The following is a 16,470-nucleotide window of genomic DNA, read 5'->3' on the forward strand; positions in this document are numbered from 1 at the left end:
ATTTCATGAATGAGAATATGTAAAAGCTTATTAATTGACCTACAATTGAGAAGAAGGTGATACCAAAGTTACTGTTGCAACCTTGTCTGGTTTGCATCTACATAGAACAGGAGTTAGCAACAGGTTGTTTGAGTAATGGTTAGTGACATATCCTATAGCATAAATATTAGTGTATTGATTTCTCTTTTATTTTATCAGTACCTACTCTGAATGTAAATGCAGTAATGAGATACCATCTGGGAAAATTGCAATTCATTGTTGCTTGTAATGAAATAAAGATATTGGCGTATGTATTTTACATCTGAAAAAGATTTTCATTTTTTATGTTCAAAAAATGAAGGATTGCAAGTCTACTATTCATTTTCATCTGTTCAAAAAATAAAAATCTGGTACATACTTTCTTTTTAAAGATGTTTTAGAACTTGGGCAGAACTGTACATAATCGCGGTATGTGTCCGTTGGGAGTATCATCGTGGAATGATATTAAGCAAGAAAAGTTAAATCATATGTGGGCGGCTATTGAGGTAACAAATATAGTCAAGAGTATGTTTGTACATTTTGAGTATTTTTAAGTCTTTTTTCCGATGAATGTGTTTAGATTTTTTAATTGCGATTTCAGTTTCTTGATTTATGTGTATTGAGCTGAAGTCTGTCATAGCTATTGTAAGTTTTAAAAAACTTCATTTGTGTTTCAGTTGTTGCTGCCAATTGTGATCTCAATCCTTGATTGAGTTTCTAAGTTATTTGTTTAACTGAGAGTTGAGTTTAATAATTGTTTGAATGAGTCCTTGATTGTGAAACTTTATTTGGACTGGGAAAGTTGAATAGCTATGGTGTGAGCATCATCCAAGAGGAAATTCAAGTCTTAGTTGAAAATAGTACTTGAACCTGGAAGTCTTGAAAGCTAGGAGAAGTTATCTTCTTTACTTTCTTGCAAAAAGTGTAGCAATGTAGGTGAATTATTTTTCGTTCTCTTTTTATGTTTTTACTGAAAAGGCTTCATGGTAGCTTCATAACTGAAGAGGAATTCAGAATTGTATCACTTTGCTGATAGTATCTTTCGATGCATTTAATCAACCAATACTTTGATTATTGTAGGATAAATTTGAGAGTGTTGACATGAATGATTATCGTAATCATATCTTGGATGGATGAAAGAGTTATGGAATAAATGGAGAAGACACTTGCATGCAAAATATGTGAAGGATAAGCCAATCCAACAGGCTCTTAAGAATATTCCAAAGGGAGTAGATAAGAAAGAATGGGAGTGCTTAGTAAAGGAACATTTTTCATCAGAAAGTTTTCAGGTATGCCCAGTGATTTAATAGTCTATTTTGCCAAAGCATCTGCTGTCTGATTCCTTCCCTGACACCAAATATCTTTTTTCCGCTATACTTGGAATCAAACCTAAGTGTACTATTTAAATTTGTTACATTAATTATATTTAAGCTTATTATTTTACAAAGGCAAGAAGCAATAGGAATGCAGCAAACCGAGCTAAGTTGAAGATGCTTCATGATATTGGTAGCAAACCTATTCGAGAGATTATTTATCAAAAGGTACTATGATAAAATATCTATATTCTTAAAGAAAATATTTACGAGGTATTTTTTGACATGTTTGCCTTTGATGTAAAGGGTGGGGAAAAATGTTGTGGACCTCATACTCGTAGCTATGTATTTGGCTTTGGGAGTGGAGTAAAGGCGAAAGACTTGAAAGGTGGCACTTCTTCAAAGGTTGAATTACTGTCCGCGCTACGTTCAACTCGAGAGGAAAACAAATCTTTGAATAAGGAAAATAATTCATTACAGGACCGCTTGTCTACCTTAGAAGATGAGATGAAAGAAATGAAGAAAATAAGGGAATCATTCGCTGCTCAACAATCACATGTCTCGCCTACGATATCGCCCGTTTCAACTGAATGACCACTATTTTTTTGTCTGCTGGCCAAGTTAGTAATAATATACCTTACTTTTTAATTTTTTTTGTTGATTTGCATATGGTCATTTCTATCTTATAGATTATATCAGTTGTTTGATTTTACTAGCGAGTAAACTATGAGTAAACAGAAGAAATCCCATCACTATACCATATGTATTGGGATTCTTTTATCACAACTAATTCTATTATCATTGATCCAAGATTCGTGTGCCCAAGTTTCTGTTCACCATGGAAAGAGATATATAAGACTTGCCACATTGTAAGGAAAAAAGCATAAAGAAGGCTGAATTCTGTTAGTTCTTTAAGTGCAAATCCATAGTATTAGGTGGTTAAAATGCGTCAAGTGTTTTGGTGATGGAAGTATATGCTTTACTAAATCCATTTTATTGCCTGCTCTTTAAATAAGCGTTCATTTCGTGTTTAGTCTGATTTGTTGTATTTCTTATTACATTAGCTGGGGTCAGGAGCTTCTTTGAAGCATCCATGTGCTGCCTGTATAACGATTCTGGACACACATACTTTTTCTATAAGCTTTTGTGCTGCTTGACATGCACTTTTGTCCAATTGTACACTTGTTGGGTCAAACAGGTATTATATATATTTAAGACATTATAACTTTTGATAGAAGTAATCACCTGTAAGCATATCAAAGTGGAGTAAAGGTACAGATCAAAGTGCATTTTTTTAGATGGATAGAAGCGCATTTTCACCCAAAAAGCCATTTCAAAATCTAAAGATGGTTCACACCATCAACGTACTTCTTCTGAAAGCTGTCTTATAGTGACTCCTTTACATATTATGATGCTGCTAACATTACAAACTTAGATTCTGAAGAGTTGACGAGGAGAGTTTCCTCTGTTGATATTTTCTATTTTGTCAATAAGTGACAAATGACACTTGCACACGTTATGATAAATGATGCTGGGTGATAGCACCAAACCACCAATTATGTACTATGTAGAGATTTCTAATTGCAGAGTTGAACTTATATTGTAGGTTAAATTTTCTATCAGAAAAAATATATGCGTGACTTCGTTTTACTTTACCTAGGCCTTTTCAGGACACGTATGGACAAATTTCCAGACCATTATGTGCCAAAATGATTAACATGCCAATGTTTGTATTAGTTATGTTCTTGCAAATGTAGTTTTACATATATTATTTTACTAATAGTTATTCATCGTATTTTCAAAATTTTGTACTTACAGGTTTTGAAGATTGAAGCTACAAGAATGCAAGTTTGGAAGACATACAAGCTCATTATTACTTTGCTAGGAATATTATGTAAAACTTGATATTGTTGTCNGTTACAACATAAATGTTTAGAATGGGAAAATGTGGAGTAGAGAGAAATAGAAGTTTTTACTCTTGTATGGGGTAGAGGCATTCATTATTATTGAAACTAACATCATGGAATGTTAACATTGTAATTAATATCTTTTTATATCAAGACTTTTTAGTAGCAATTTGATATTTATTTATAAAATAATTTTTTGTGACATCGAGTTTTAGGACTACATGTGGTTAATAAGAGACCAGAAATACTGTCCTTAAAGTTACTACAGTTATTTTAAATAGAGACCAGTGGGTCTCATCTCTAAAATATAATCTACGGCCAGTTAAATTCTAGTCGCTAAAAGTGTTGACGGTTGGAAAATATATATTTTTCATAATATATTAATCATCTATTAGGGACGGAAAGGCTGGTCTCTAATATTATTTCACGACCAAAAAATATATATTGGAATAATATGTTAATGGCCTATTAGGGACGAGATATGTTGTCTCTAAAAGTATTTAACGACTAGCTTTTTCTCTCGTCTCTAAAACACTTTAACGACCAGTTTTTTAGAACCGTCGTTGTTGACCTTTAGCGGCGAAAGCTATTGCGACGGGTGGCGATCAACTTTTTCCCGTCGCAATTGATTTATTAGGACCAGATTTGGATCTTTAGGGACCATATTTCCCTTCCTTAAAGGCAGTTTTTCTTGCAGTGTTGGCCATGGTCTAAACATATAGCAACATGATATAATTGGTTGATCGTGAGGCATAGAATGATGAGAAAATTGATCGTAAACCATACTTGTGGTTTTTTATGAATTGTCAAATTTGTGGTTTTCTATAAATTGTCAATTGTGCACTAATACAATTACTATCACACACTCCCGCTTGATTTGGATGCTTTTTCCTTGGACAAAAAATATTTACATTCTTAACATCACTTTAGTGATGATCAATTTTTATAAGATGTTCTTGAATAGTCTCATTGTGCTAGAATCTTCAGTAATGATTTATAAATTAAGGGGACAAGAAGTTTAAAAAATGGCATCTTGAAAACAAGACAACAATGGGTAAGTTGAACAAAAATATTTCATTTAAAATTTTGATGGAAACGAAGGGGGTATCAAATTTTTTCTCTTTATACTTTAACATTCTACTCTTTTCTCGCCCAAGTGAACTTCAAACATGGTTGTCTCTTCGATTTCTACCCTTTTACTTTTGTGGGTCTTATATGAAAGAAAATGATAAAATATTTTAATTGGGTAGAGATGATCTTAAGGCGGAATACTTTTAGGATGTTATTTTGATTTTGAAGGAAAAGGATTTTTGGCTGTATTTAGAGAAGTAGTTTTAACTTTTCCTGAATAAGTGACGGGTACTAAGAGGTGAGAAGAAAGGATATCAAAATGAAAAGATTGAGGAAGAAAAAAAGGGGAAAAAATGGAACCAAAAAAAAAAATTAATTCGAACAAGGAGCAACTAACTATTTAGAACAAACACTTGATAATATCTATTTTGTTGTCTCAATCACCGTTTGGACATATGTGTTGTTCTATTAGCGTTGGAGAACTTTTTGAAAATATTTTCTCGAAGCAATTTTCAAGAACAAGGAGAAACTCCTCCCAGCTCTCTTCCATGCTGCCACCATCCTCACACTAACTGGTGGTAAAGCCCAGTTGATCAGTATGCCCTGTATCTGCAGCTTTGAGGAGTCCTACCTTTTCTCTGTTGCTTTTCCTGGCTAATTTGAATGCTGTAGGAAGGTGCTACTTGTTCCTTAATATTTGAAATTTCTGCCTAAACATCTGGCCAGCATTCTCATCTCCAAATGTGTTATGATCAGTAATCTGATGGAACCGCGCAGTATGCATGAAGACCACTATGTTGCGATTGTACTCCTACTGCTGTGTGTAAAACAGCTTCATGTATCTTCCTTTTCGACATTTGTTAAGCAGATTTGTGGCTATGAACTGCTCATGCCTTCTTTTCTTGTTCATGCTTATGTCTTGAAAAGCATGATATGGGATGTTCACAGTAAAGAACCCTGCAAAAAGTTAGAGCAAAATTACCAGTATCGAGAGAATAATTAGCTAAATCATCAGCCAATTTGTTGCCTTCCCTCATAATGTGTGACACCCTCAAATTACATTTTGCACACAGTACCTCAATGCCTCCAAGATAGCTACTGTCTCAGCCTCCGTATAATTAGTCCCCTCGTTAATTTCCTTTCATCTGGCAAACAACACATCTCCTTGTTCATCTCTAGTTACAAATCCTATAGCACTCCTGCCAGGATTTCCTCTTGACGCCCCAACTGTATTAACCTTTATCCAGCCTTCATTGGGGAGATCCCATGACACTTTAGTCACCTTATTCAATCTGAGTAGAGGCTTATTTTTTTTAATCTATATTCATACTTTCCTCATTTGTTGTTACAATTAACAGAATTCCTGAGTTATTCTTCTCTGTAAATCACTTTAATTTCTCCGTCACATTTTATATGCATTGCAACACCCAAATCTATTCTATATCTTAGATGTGATGCGGGTGAGAACCTGCATCAACTGAAAGATTTGACTAATTGAATGAAGGTATAGGACATGCTGGTATAAATGATGAGTTTAGATGATTAAATAATCATAAAATAATTTGAAGGATAATTATTGAGTATTTATATAAAATAAAATACAGGAATAAATTGATTTAAAGCCTTTAAAATTTATAGAAAATTATAAAAAATACTTGTGTGTGTTTATAAATCAAATGATGATACATATGCACTATTTTGAAAGTATATATATATATATATATATATATATATAGGAAAAATTAGGTATCAATCGTAATTTGCCCTTAGAATCTAGTGTTGATGGTAACTTTTTGTAAAGGTCACACGAGACATATGTGAGGGAGGAATTAGAAATGCATATGATAAGCAGCTAGTTATTAGTCTGCACAACTCAGTTTGTATGAATGAAGAGTAAGAGATTGGATAATGTTGCTCATTTCTATGGTTTCTCTCAGATGGTTATTCTTGAATTCCCATATGTCTTATTATTCTATCATCTGTTCATGGGTCTCAAAAATATGTAAGTTGATAAAGTTTACGTCATGATATTAATCAGAGGCATAATGGTCTTATGACGTACTAAGAGATTTTATTAACATATTTCATATGCATTTCATGTATTTATACATGCACATTGACCCATGACCAGATGGCGTTATATACGGGTATATATGTATATTATATATATGGGATATGGGAAAAGGTTATGACGTTATATATGCACCACCACCTGATCAGCTGGTATACGTTGATGATTCTGCCCACAGTGGCTGAGATGATATGATGGGATGCCCTCAGAAGCCTGATGATGTTATGAAACATGTATCTATGCACGACATGACATTCATACGCATATGCATGATACTATCATTATTTCCGAAGGGTGTAATAAAATTTAAATAGTAACAAATAATCCCGTCTTATGTTCAGGTTACTAATTTTACTTTTACGATTACTTTTAGTTATCTTTAAGTGATCAATTTATTTAATTTTAAAAGAAAATTCAATTTAAGTTCGACTTCAGAAAAAGAGTTTGTTTAGCTAATGAGGTACGTTTTTACTTAATGTGGAAATCACTTCCCATAAAGGTGGGGTCAAGAAAAAAAGTTTTAAATTTTTTCAACGCATATGGTTATCTCATTTTTTTCAATTAAATGGTGAAAGAAATAAAGGGACATAGCCATTAATGTTTGCTGAAATGTTGGACTATATACAATGTCATTATTAGGACAGGTTGAGTCATTTATTATATATTTCTTCCATGTCTGTTATGTACTTATTTATGCGCCTTACTTACTCAGTACATTAATCGTACTGACGTCCTTTTGTTGGGGACGCTGCACTCATGTCTACAGGTATAGATAATCAGTTTGACGAGCCCTCATAGTTGACGAGATTGGTATTCAGTAAAAGATCGGTAAGACTCCACCTCATTCGAAGTGCAGCCGAGTCTAAGAGTCAACGTGTCAAAGTTTTGCTACAGACTTACGGGTAGGCCGGTACCCTGTCTCATTTGATATCAAATAATCTTAGACCATCATATCATTTCAGCCACTATGGGCAACATTATTATTGTATACCAGCTGATTAGGTGGTGATGTGTATATAACGTCGTAACCTTTTTCCATATCCCATATGCATATATATACATATATACACGTATATAACGCCGTCTGAGTCATGGATAAATGCACATGTATGTGAATGCAATGCATGAGAAGTACGTTAATAAACTTCTCGGAACCTCAGAAGACCATTATACCTCTGATTAATATCATAAAATAAACTTTGTCAACTTACATATCTTTTGAGACCCATGAACAGACGATAGAATAATAAAATATATGAGAATTGAAGAACATAGACATCTCTAATACTTATATGAATGTAAAAAGACACTTCTCCTCTTCCCCTCCGTTTTTTGTTTAACCACTTGAGAGGCTTCCCAAGTGGTTAATTTACTTGCTCAGTAAAGAGGTTTTCGTTATATACAATCAACCTTATCAATGAATCTGTTTGGTATAGCCATAAAAGAGTTTCTTTACAAGAGTCTAATATTACATGTCTAAATGCTCAATCTTTGACGGAAACTTAAGATTTGATTGCTGTATCATTGACTTTAACAACTCAGTCTGTTGGTTTATGCAATAGACTGACTAGTTATGCACAGGATTATAACAATGGTTTATGCACTTTTGGGTATTTTTATGTAAAAGACACAAAAGTAACGTGAGTGTATAAGAATCTTCAACAATAATAAAGAGATGAATGGGAATGTTACTGTTCCAGCAAAGAGGCCATACAAAAGTTTGATCAAATTCACCAAAATGAGATGTTCTACATCTACCAAGTAGGGATCTTCAACAAGGAATTCATGCGAAGTTATACGGATTTTTTCCTACTTCGATCCTCCGTTGCGTGTTTCGTCGCAAAAGACATGTGTTAGAGCGATTGTCAAAAGAATTGGCTCAGGTATGTTAAGGCTATATCTTCTTTCTTTTGGCATGATCTATACGACACAAACGAAACGAGCAAATGCGCAATTTCCATAAATGACTCTATTCATAGAAATACTAGAGATGCTTATGTTCTTGATTCCCCATGTGTCATATTATTCTATCATCTGTTCATGGGTCTCAGAAAAATACGTAAGTTGAAAAAAAGTTTACTTCAAAGGTTTTGTTGACACGTGCTAGGGGAGCAAGTAGACTAATGTATCCGAGGACGCATTGAGGTTAAGGCTTTTCCCATTTTCTCTAAGGGAGAAGGCTTTGGATTGGCTAGAGAGGTTACCCAACCATTCCATACACACTTGGGATGAGTTGGCCGAGAAGTTCATCGCAAAGTTCTTTTCTCCGGGACATATGGAAACGCTAATAGATGAGATCTTTGCTTTTAAACAAGATCCAAATGAGCCGTTACATGAAATTTGGGAGAGGTACGAACAATGGTCAAAGAGAGCCCTAACAACGACATGACTGAGGCCATGATCCAACAAACCTTTTATGGGAGGATCAATACAACTAATCAGTGTGTGGTGAATCAACTCGCCAGGGGTAATTTCATGAACACGCCGTATTCCGAAGCTTGTGAAATATTGGATGAGATGGCGGATACCTCTTCGGCTTGGCAAAGTAGAGCTAATGTTCCTCAAGGTGACCCAAATGTTATTCACCTACACAAGTAGCTACATGATCATGGACAAGCTATAGCGGAATTGACAACCACAATGAATCAATTGGCCAAGGCTCACTTCAACAAGTTCAAGGGCCAAAACAAGTGAATGCCATGGAAGGAGTGAACACGATGGTCAACAAGAGAAGGCAACGAGGTCAAAAAGTTCAAAACAATCCGGATCAATTTGAGCAAAGTGGTAGTGGGTACAATCAAGATGATTCATATGATGATCAAACTGAAGAGGTTTAATATGTCAACAATTATCAAGGTCAACAGAACAATGCTCCGACTCAACAACAGTGGAGATCTTAGGGAAACCAAGGAACTTGGGGCAATGTCAACAAGGAAATTGGAATAGTGGCAACAACAACAACCAAGGCAATTGGTGGAACAACAACAATCAAAATTTGGGGTAATCAAGGAAATCAAGGCAATTGGGGGTGGCAACAATATTAGTAATCGGGGAGATGATAACAATCAAGGGGTTGGAAGAACAATAATCAAGAAAATCGGGGGCCGGCCTTTCAAAGGCCCCCGATGTATCAACAACCGAACAACTCGCCTCCATATCCGTCACAATGTCTTAGTTTTTCCAACAATGAGATGGGACGGATTGAAAACATGTTCAAGCAAATGATGGAGAAAAATGCCGACTCCAATGCCCAATTAGCCTCCCACAACACTTCTATCCGCAACTTGGAAGTCCAACTTGGCCAAATTTCTCAAACTTTGAATACTCGCCCTAAGGGGGCACTACCAAGTGACACGGTAGTAAACCCGAAGGGTGGAAATAATACGGGGCATGCTATGGAAGTGAATACAAGAAGTGGGAAAGGTGGAGTTGCTAGTACCTCAAACTTAAGAAAGATTGTGAATGATGATGTGGTGATGCAAGATGAAGATGAGCCAGCAATGATGTTCCAGTAAATGATGAAGTAACGATAGACATTGATGAAAATGTGGAGGAGACACAAGATGATATGAACCCGTCTAGGGAACATATGATAGACGTACCGGATCCGCTAGTGCCCAAAGCCATGGCTCCTTTGCCAAAGCCTCCTCCACCATATCCTAAAAGGCTTGCAAAGCAAAATATTGAGAATAAATTCAATAAATTCATTGATATGATGAAAAGTTTATCCATAAATGTTCCATTGGTTGAAGCCTTGGAACAAATGCCGGGATATGCCAAGTTCATGAAGGACTTGGTAACAAAGAAGAGATCAATGAACTGTCAAATGATAAAAATGGCACATCAAGTGAGTGCCATAGTGCACTCCATGGCTCCAAAGTTAGAAGACCCCGGTGCCTTTACAATCCCATGCACTATTGGTAGTGCCGATTTTGCTAAAGCTTTATTTGACTTGGGGGCAAGCATTAACTTGATGCCCTATTCTGTGTTCAAGACGTCAAGCATATCATACCAAAATCAAATGTAGCTCCGGATCAAGTGGAGCACGCCAACTCTTGCTGATCAAGGATCCTAAGAAGGGGGACCGTCGACTTGCCTACCTGCACCTGCAGGCATGAAACGCAGGCCCCAGGAAATAGGGTGTCAGTACTAATAATGTACTAAGTATGTAAGGCATGAAAATCAGTACATAAAGACATAGATGACACATGGAATAAAGAAATCCATCTGTAAATCTTAATTACTTTGTTAATTATTGAAACATTTATAATGTCATGCACGTGCATATAAATGTCATGTCATGCATAGGTATAGGTGTACATAAATCCATCAAGCCTCTGAGGAAATCCCATCATATGCGATGAGTTATGGGATTCTGGGGGGAGTCAGGCAATACTCTAGGCAAACTCGAGCCTAGGCTCGCGAATGTGAAGCCAGGGGTGAGGCCATCGTGAACGCAGAGAGTTTCTCACGAATGCGAAGGCCATTTGGGCTGCTGTGCATCACGATCGTGTTAGGTGCTTCGGGAACACGAAGAACACCTGACGCCAAGTGATTTAAACTTCTAAAAATCGAGATTCTTCTCCTTTTTCACCATTTTCAAGTTTGAGCTCGGCCTAGAGGCGATTTGGAAAAGATTTTCATCCCCACTTCTCTGGTTAGTAGATTTTAACTTGTTTCCTTATATTTCCATAATCACCCATTAATTTTTAACCTTTAATCTAAGCCTTTTCATGGTAGAAATTAGGATTTAGGTAGAAATTGGAGATTTCGAGAAATTGAGATTTGGACCTCAAATCGAGGTCGTATTTTGAAACTAATCACTTAATCGGGCTCGGGAGTGAATGGATAATTGGGTTTTGGTCTGAATCTCGAGTTTTGACCAAGCAGGCCTGGGGTTGACTTTTATTGACTTTTTCCAAAATCATTAAAGATTGAATCTTTTTCACACGTGGGTAGTTTCTAAAGCCTATTTTGACTTATTTGAACTATATTTGGTTAGATTTGATTAGTTTGGCGGCTAATCTTAGAGGAAAAGCCGCGGTTGAGCATTGATTTGGTTGCACAGTGAGGTATGTGTTGTGTCTAACCTTGAACTGAAGGAATTAGGAATTCTAGCATGAACTATGTGTTATGTGAATTATGTGGGGAAACAACATATATGCGAGGTGACGAGTGTATATACTCCGTCATGATATTTATTTCCATATTTTCTTTATTTCATGATATATCTTGCTTCATACCTTAATTGTTACATGCCTTTATTTGAATTCTATGCCATAATTGTTACTTGTCATTTAATTATTCCCTTTGTCTTAATTTGTCTGTTGCTCCCATAACTCCATGCTTATTTGCTACTTGCCCTTACTTGCTTTAATTGCATACCTTAATCGTCACATGCTATACTTGTTCTATTGTTTTGTACTATTTGTTGCATTCTATTAAGGACAACTCTAACAAACATTGGAAAGCTTAGACATTTATGCAATGACTATTTTCTTGATCATCCCATTCCAAAAGGTTTTAATGTAGTTTTCTGTTGATTATATTGTTAACAATAACTTCAGAATCGGATAGTTAAAATGGATTTCATTTCATAGAGGGAACACTGATTTATGTTAGGACCGAAAAAGTCAGGTTTCATGCAGAAGCTAGCAAAGCAAACCTTCAACAATGATAAATCAGACAACAAAAGAGAAATCTACCAAAAGAGACATAAACATATAACGTGGTTCGGTCAACTGACCAACGTCCACAACGGAGATGAGCAATCCACTATAATAAAAGAGAGTACAAAATATCGAGAGAACAACCTCACGAAGAGGCAAACACAAGTGACACACTAACACTTGTCCCATAAAGTTTCCCCCCCCCCTCCTAAACAAGACTCTCAAACCCCATATGGCTACATTGTGGATGTTGCTGAATGAGAAGGACGGATCTTCCATTTATAGAACTCCAAACCTTTTCCTACAAGAAAAGGACTAGCCAAATATGGAAGAATTATATTTTCCTTCTAGGAAAAGAGAAACCCAATTATGGTAAATATGTTGTCATTTCCTTCTGATTGTCTATACCTGTATGTTTGGATAACTCTGTAATTCATGAAGTAATTATAGTGTCATGCATAGGCGTATGAATATCATGTCGTACATGAGTACATGTTCATAATATCATCAAGCCTCTGAGGGCATCCCATCATATCATCTCGGCCACTTTGGGCAAAATCATCAACGTATTGTTAGGACCGAAAAAGTCAGGCATCATGCGGAAGCCAGCAAAGTAAACCTTGAAAGACGATAAGTATGACAACAAAGAGAAATCTACCAAAAGAGACACAAACATATAACGTAGTTCGGTCAACTGATCTACATCCACGATGGAGATGAGCAATCCACTATAATAAAAGAGAGTACAAAATATCGAGAGAACAACCTCACGAAGAGGCAAACACAAGTAACACACTAACACTTGTCCCGTAAAGTTCTCCCCCTAAACACGATTCTCAAACACCATATGGCTACTGTGGATGCTACTGAATGAGAAGGAAGAATCCTCAATTTATAGAAGTCCAAACCTTTTCCTACAAGAAAAAAGACTAGCGAAATATTAGAGATTTATAATTTCCTTTTACAAAAAGAAAAACCCAATTAAGGTAATTATATTGCCCTTTTCCTTCAAGAGATAGGAAAACCAAATATGGTAAGAAAATTATGGCAAACACCTAACAATTCCCCCCCTTGGCCTGAATTTTCTGACAAAATAAACTTGATCCACCTTCTTGACATAACTTTCAACAGGTCGCATCTCCAAATCTCTGCCGAAAAGTTTGTCTCAATGTGCGTAGCACACCGGTCAAAGTTCTCAGACAAAAATCACGATTATCATCAAATATGTTGCGGCTAGAACTGAACCCGCCAAGATGAACCTGTCTTGAACCTCGCTCTGATACCACTTGTTAAGATCGAAAAAATCAGGTGTCATGGGGACGCTTGTAGAGGAAACCTTGAACGACAATAAATCATACAACAAAGAGAAATCTACCAAAAGAGACACAAACATTTAACGTGGTTCGGTCAACTGACCTACGTCCACGGCGGAGATGAGCATCCACAATGTAGTCATAGGGGGCTTGAGAGTCTTGTTTAGGGGGGGAACTTTATGGGACAAGTGTTAGTGTGTCACTTGTGTTTGCCTCTTCGTGAGATTGTTCTCTCGATATTTTGTACTGTCTTTTATTGTAGTGGATTGCTCATCTCCGCCGTGGACGTAGGTCAGTTGACCGAACCACGTTAAATATTTGTGTCTCTTTTGGTAGATTTCTCTTTGTTGTATGATTTTATTATCGTTCAAGGTTTGCTTTACTAGCGTCCCCATGACACCTGATTTTTTCGATCCTAACAATTTAGTCTGTCTTTACAACTTGATTAAATAAAAAAGGACATAGAGGGAACTCTATACTCTTTCCTGAACAAGTAATACAGCCTCATCCTGGCACGTGGAGTTGATTCATTAATTTTGTCGCGACATTTCCATTCTTTTGTTGGTATTTAGATGATGAGTGATGTATCCGCAGGGGGTGGTTTGTGCTAATAATAAAGAGCCGATGGCTGATGCCCGTAAAATTGTTCCCAAGCTTTTCACTGGAAACGAGCTTTGTCGTCTTAATTCCACGAAATGTTGGATCATGATGAATTGTTGTGGATGCAGTATTAATTTGTGATAGTCCGATCCAGTCGTGATTTGTTAGCCTTTGAGAAATTACCGGTCTAGTTCGTGGTTTTCTTGGTATGTTTGCATATAGTGTCCTAAGATTGAAATCAAATGTTTCGAAAACATTTCTGATGGTTTGCTCTGTGCCACTTTGGGGCGAATAAACTCCTTGCAATGGTTAACCATTCTTGGAGAAACATTATCTGGAATGCAAACTGATACAGGATTCCATTCCCGATTCTGCTCATGTGAGGCTTACATATTCATATCAATCAGGAGTGGGAAAAGTTATTGAAGTTCCCAACTCTTGCCAACAATTTCCTGCATTTTGGCGTTTGTTGATAAACCTAGTTACGGATTTTCAAGTGATTGCATTTGGTTGTGTGTTTAATTTTGGGAAACACTGAATTGCCCTTTGGTGATATGGATTTGACTTCTAATATATATCTTTGTACATGTATAGTTATTTGTGTAAACGGAGACTCAAATCAAACTGCATATATGAACTTTTGGTGCATATGAGAATCCTATTAGCATCCATAAAACTTGCTATTTGTAGAGAACGATATTTTTGTGTAAGTTGTCTACTTTTGTATCCGACTTGTATACACAAATTCGAATTTCCACCCCATCAATACAAATACTACCTTCTCTAAAGAAAACTGCAAATATAGAACTTTTTAATGTTATTGTTAATTGCCTTTAGCTCAGTTTTAGGCCTAGCTATGGGAGAATCTAGAGTGGACAAAGCATTCACAGTTGCATTTGTTCATACTCAAAGTAATTATGAGCAGAAAATTATTCAACTTCTTGTTGGTCTTCCTTGATTAATATGAATTTAACCTCTAGTATGTATCCAAAGATTTATGTAATCTATGAAAATAGAGCACTGAAACAGCAAATATAAAACTTACGATGTTAGTGCTGATGGCCTTTAGCGAAGGTCTAGCTCTAATCATGGCCGAAGAAGACAGAAACTAGAGTTAACAGTTTCTGCTACTTATTTCTTGTCCCTCATAATCTGCAGTATGATATGCATGTGTATGAAAATCCAAAGTAGCTAGTAGTATACAGTGAGGAGTTTGTTTAATTATCAATTAATTGCAGTCCTTATATTACTGATTAATTTTTGCGCTCAATTTTCTTTCTTCCATTATGATCTCTTTTAGCAAGTTGGTCAAGTGCTTAATAGTTGATATATTCAAAATGGTTCTCTTGAAAAGGACGTCTCATGTTTATTTCGAAATTATAACTTGATGTTTTCATAACAATAAAATAACGGAAACACCAAATTTTTTGGACAAGAAATAAGAAGTAGCCAAAACAGAAGAATTTTTCATTTATTCTTTCTATTTACAAAGGTACATTTAAATAATTAAGAAAATTACATTTGCAAATAAGCAAACTGCCAATTCATGTAGCTAACTCGTAATTCTTATTTCTTTAGGGTTGGATGTACAGTCCCTAGTCCAAGCTTTAGGTGATTCATAATAATTGAACTTATTAGTTCAAAACATGCGTACCCTAATTTCGGCAATCCCCGGTGTTACTGCATTTCCAGATAACATATTCCACTTGCTTTTACTTTTAACCTAACATCAATACTTTTAGTGCTATCAACCACGATCTGTAGGGATAGTTACCCCCCCTACCCCCCCCCCCCCGATTTTAGCTCCGGACTTCCTATTACTGTTAATAATTTATCCTCGTAATACGCTTTATGTTGCTGTCTCATTAAAAATCTTGCCAGAATAACTCATTCGGACAAAAATTGGATGAAGAAAAAAAGTGTGCAACGCGTATTTTCAGTTTAGTCATCAACTTTCAACAGTATTATCTTTTGATATGGCTCACGTTTCAGTTGCTTGAAAAGCCTTTTTTGGTTATAGTTAAAATCCGGTAAGGTCCTTCCTAATTTGGTCACTGCTTTTCGGCGTTGACTTCCTCAGTGTTATAAGTTACTTTGCTTAGATGAGTGTTGTGTAAATATTAAGGACAATGTGTCTTGTATTTTCACCTTCAGTTGTTAAACTTTAGGACACCATGTCCTTACTTCATATGTGCAGTGTAAATGTTAAGGAGATGGCGTCCTTAACTTTGTGTGTGCAGTGTAAATATTAAGGACATAATGTCCTTAACTTCATAAGTGTTGTGTAAATATTAAGGATAATGTGTCCTATATTTGCACCTTCAGTTGTTAAACTTTAGGACATCATGATGTCCTTACTTGATATGTGCAGTGTAAATGTCAAGGACATGGTGTCCTTAACTTTATGTGTGCGGTGTAAATGTTAAGGACTTGGTGTCCTTAACTTCATGAGTGATGTGTAAATATTAAGGACAAAGTATCTTGTACTTGCACCTTCTGCTGTTAAAC

The 16,470-nt window shown here is 35.9% G+C and overlaps 1 protein-coding gene across 4 annotated transcripts in view; it reads left to right on the forward strand.

Moving 5' to 3' along the window:
• LOC109205433 overlaps nucleotides 1-3,240 on the forward strand; it is a 6,620-nt gene extending 3,380 nt beyond the window's left edge. For 2 of the 4 annotated variants that reach the window (XM_019368143.1, XM_019368144.1), the window contains exons 2-5: nucleotides 1,099-1,307; nucleotides 1,467-1,559; nucleotides 1,638-1,951; nucleotides 3,150-3,240. In XM_019368143.1, coding sequence (XP_019223688.1) covers nucleotides 1,152-1,307; nucleotides 1,467-1,559; nucleotides 1,638-1,925 — 537 coding nt within the window. In that variant the 5' untranslated portion in view covers nucleotides 1,099-1,151 and the 3' untranslated portion in view covers nucleotides 1,926-1,951; nucleotides 3,150-3,240. Of the gene's footprint in view, nucleotides 1-8; nucleotides 139-430; nucleotides 525-1,098; nucleotides 1,308-1,466; nucleotides 1,560-1,637; nucleotides 1,952-3,149 lie in introns of those variants that run through there. The other 2 variants (XR_002064667.1, XM_019368145.1) reach the window with 2 other exon arrangements.
• Nucleotides 3,241-16,470: the final 13,230 nt, after the last annotated feature.

Source organism: Nicotiana attenuata, unplaced genomic scaffold, assembly GCF_001879085.1.
Source record: "Nicotiana attenuata strain UT unplaced genomic scaffold, NIATTr2, whole genome shotgun sequence".
NCBI classification, from domain to species: Eukaryota; Viridiplantae; Streptophyta; class Magnoliopsida; order Solanales; family Solanaceae; genus Nicotiana; species Nicotiana attenuata.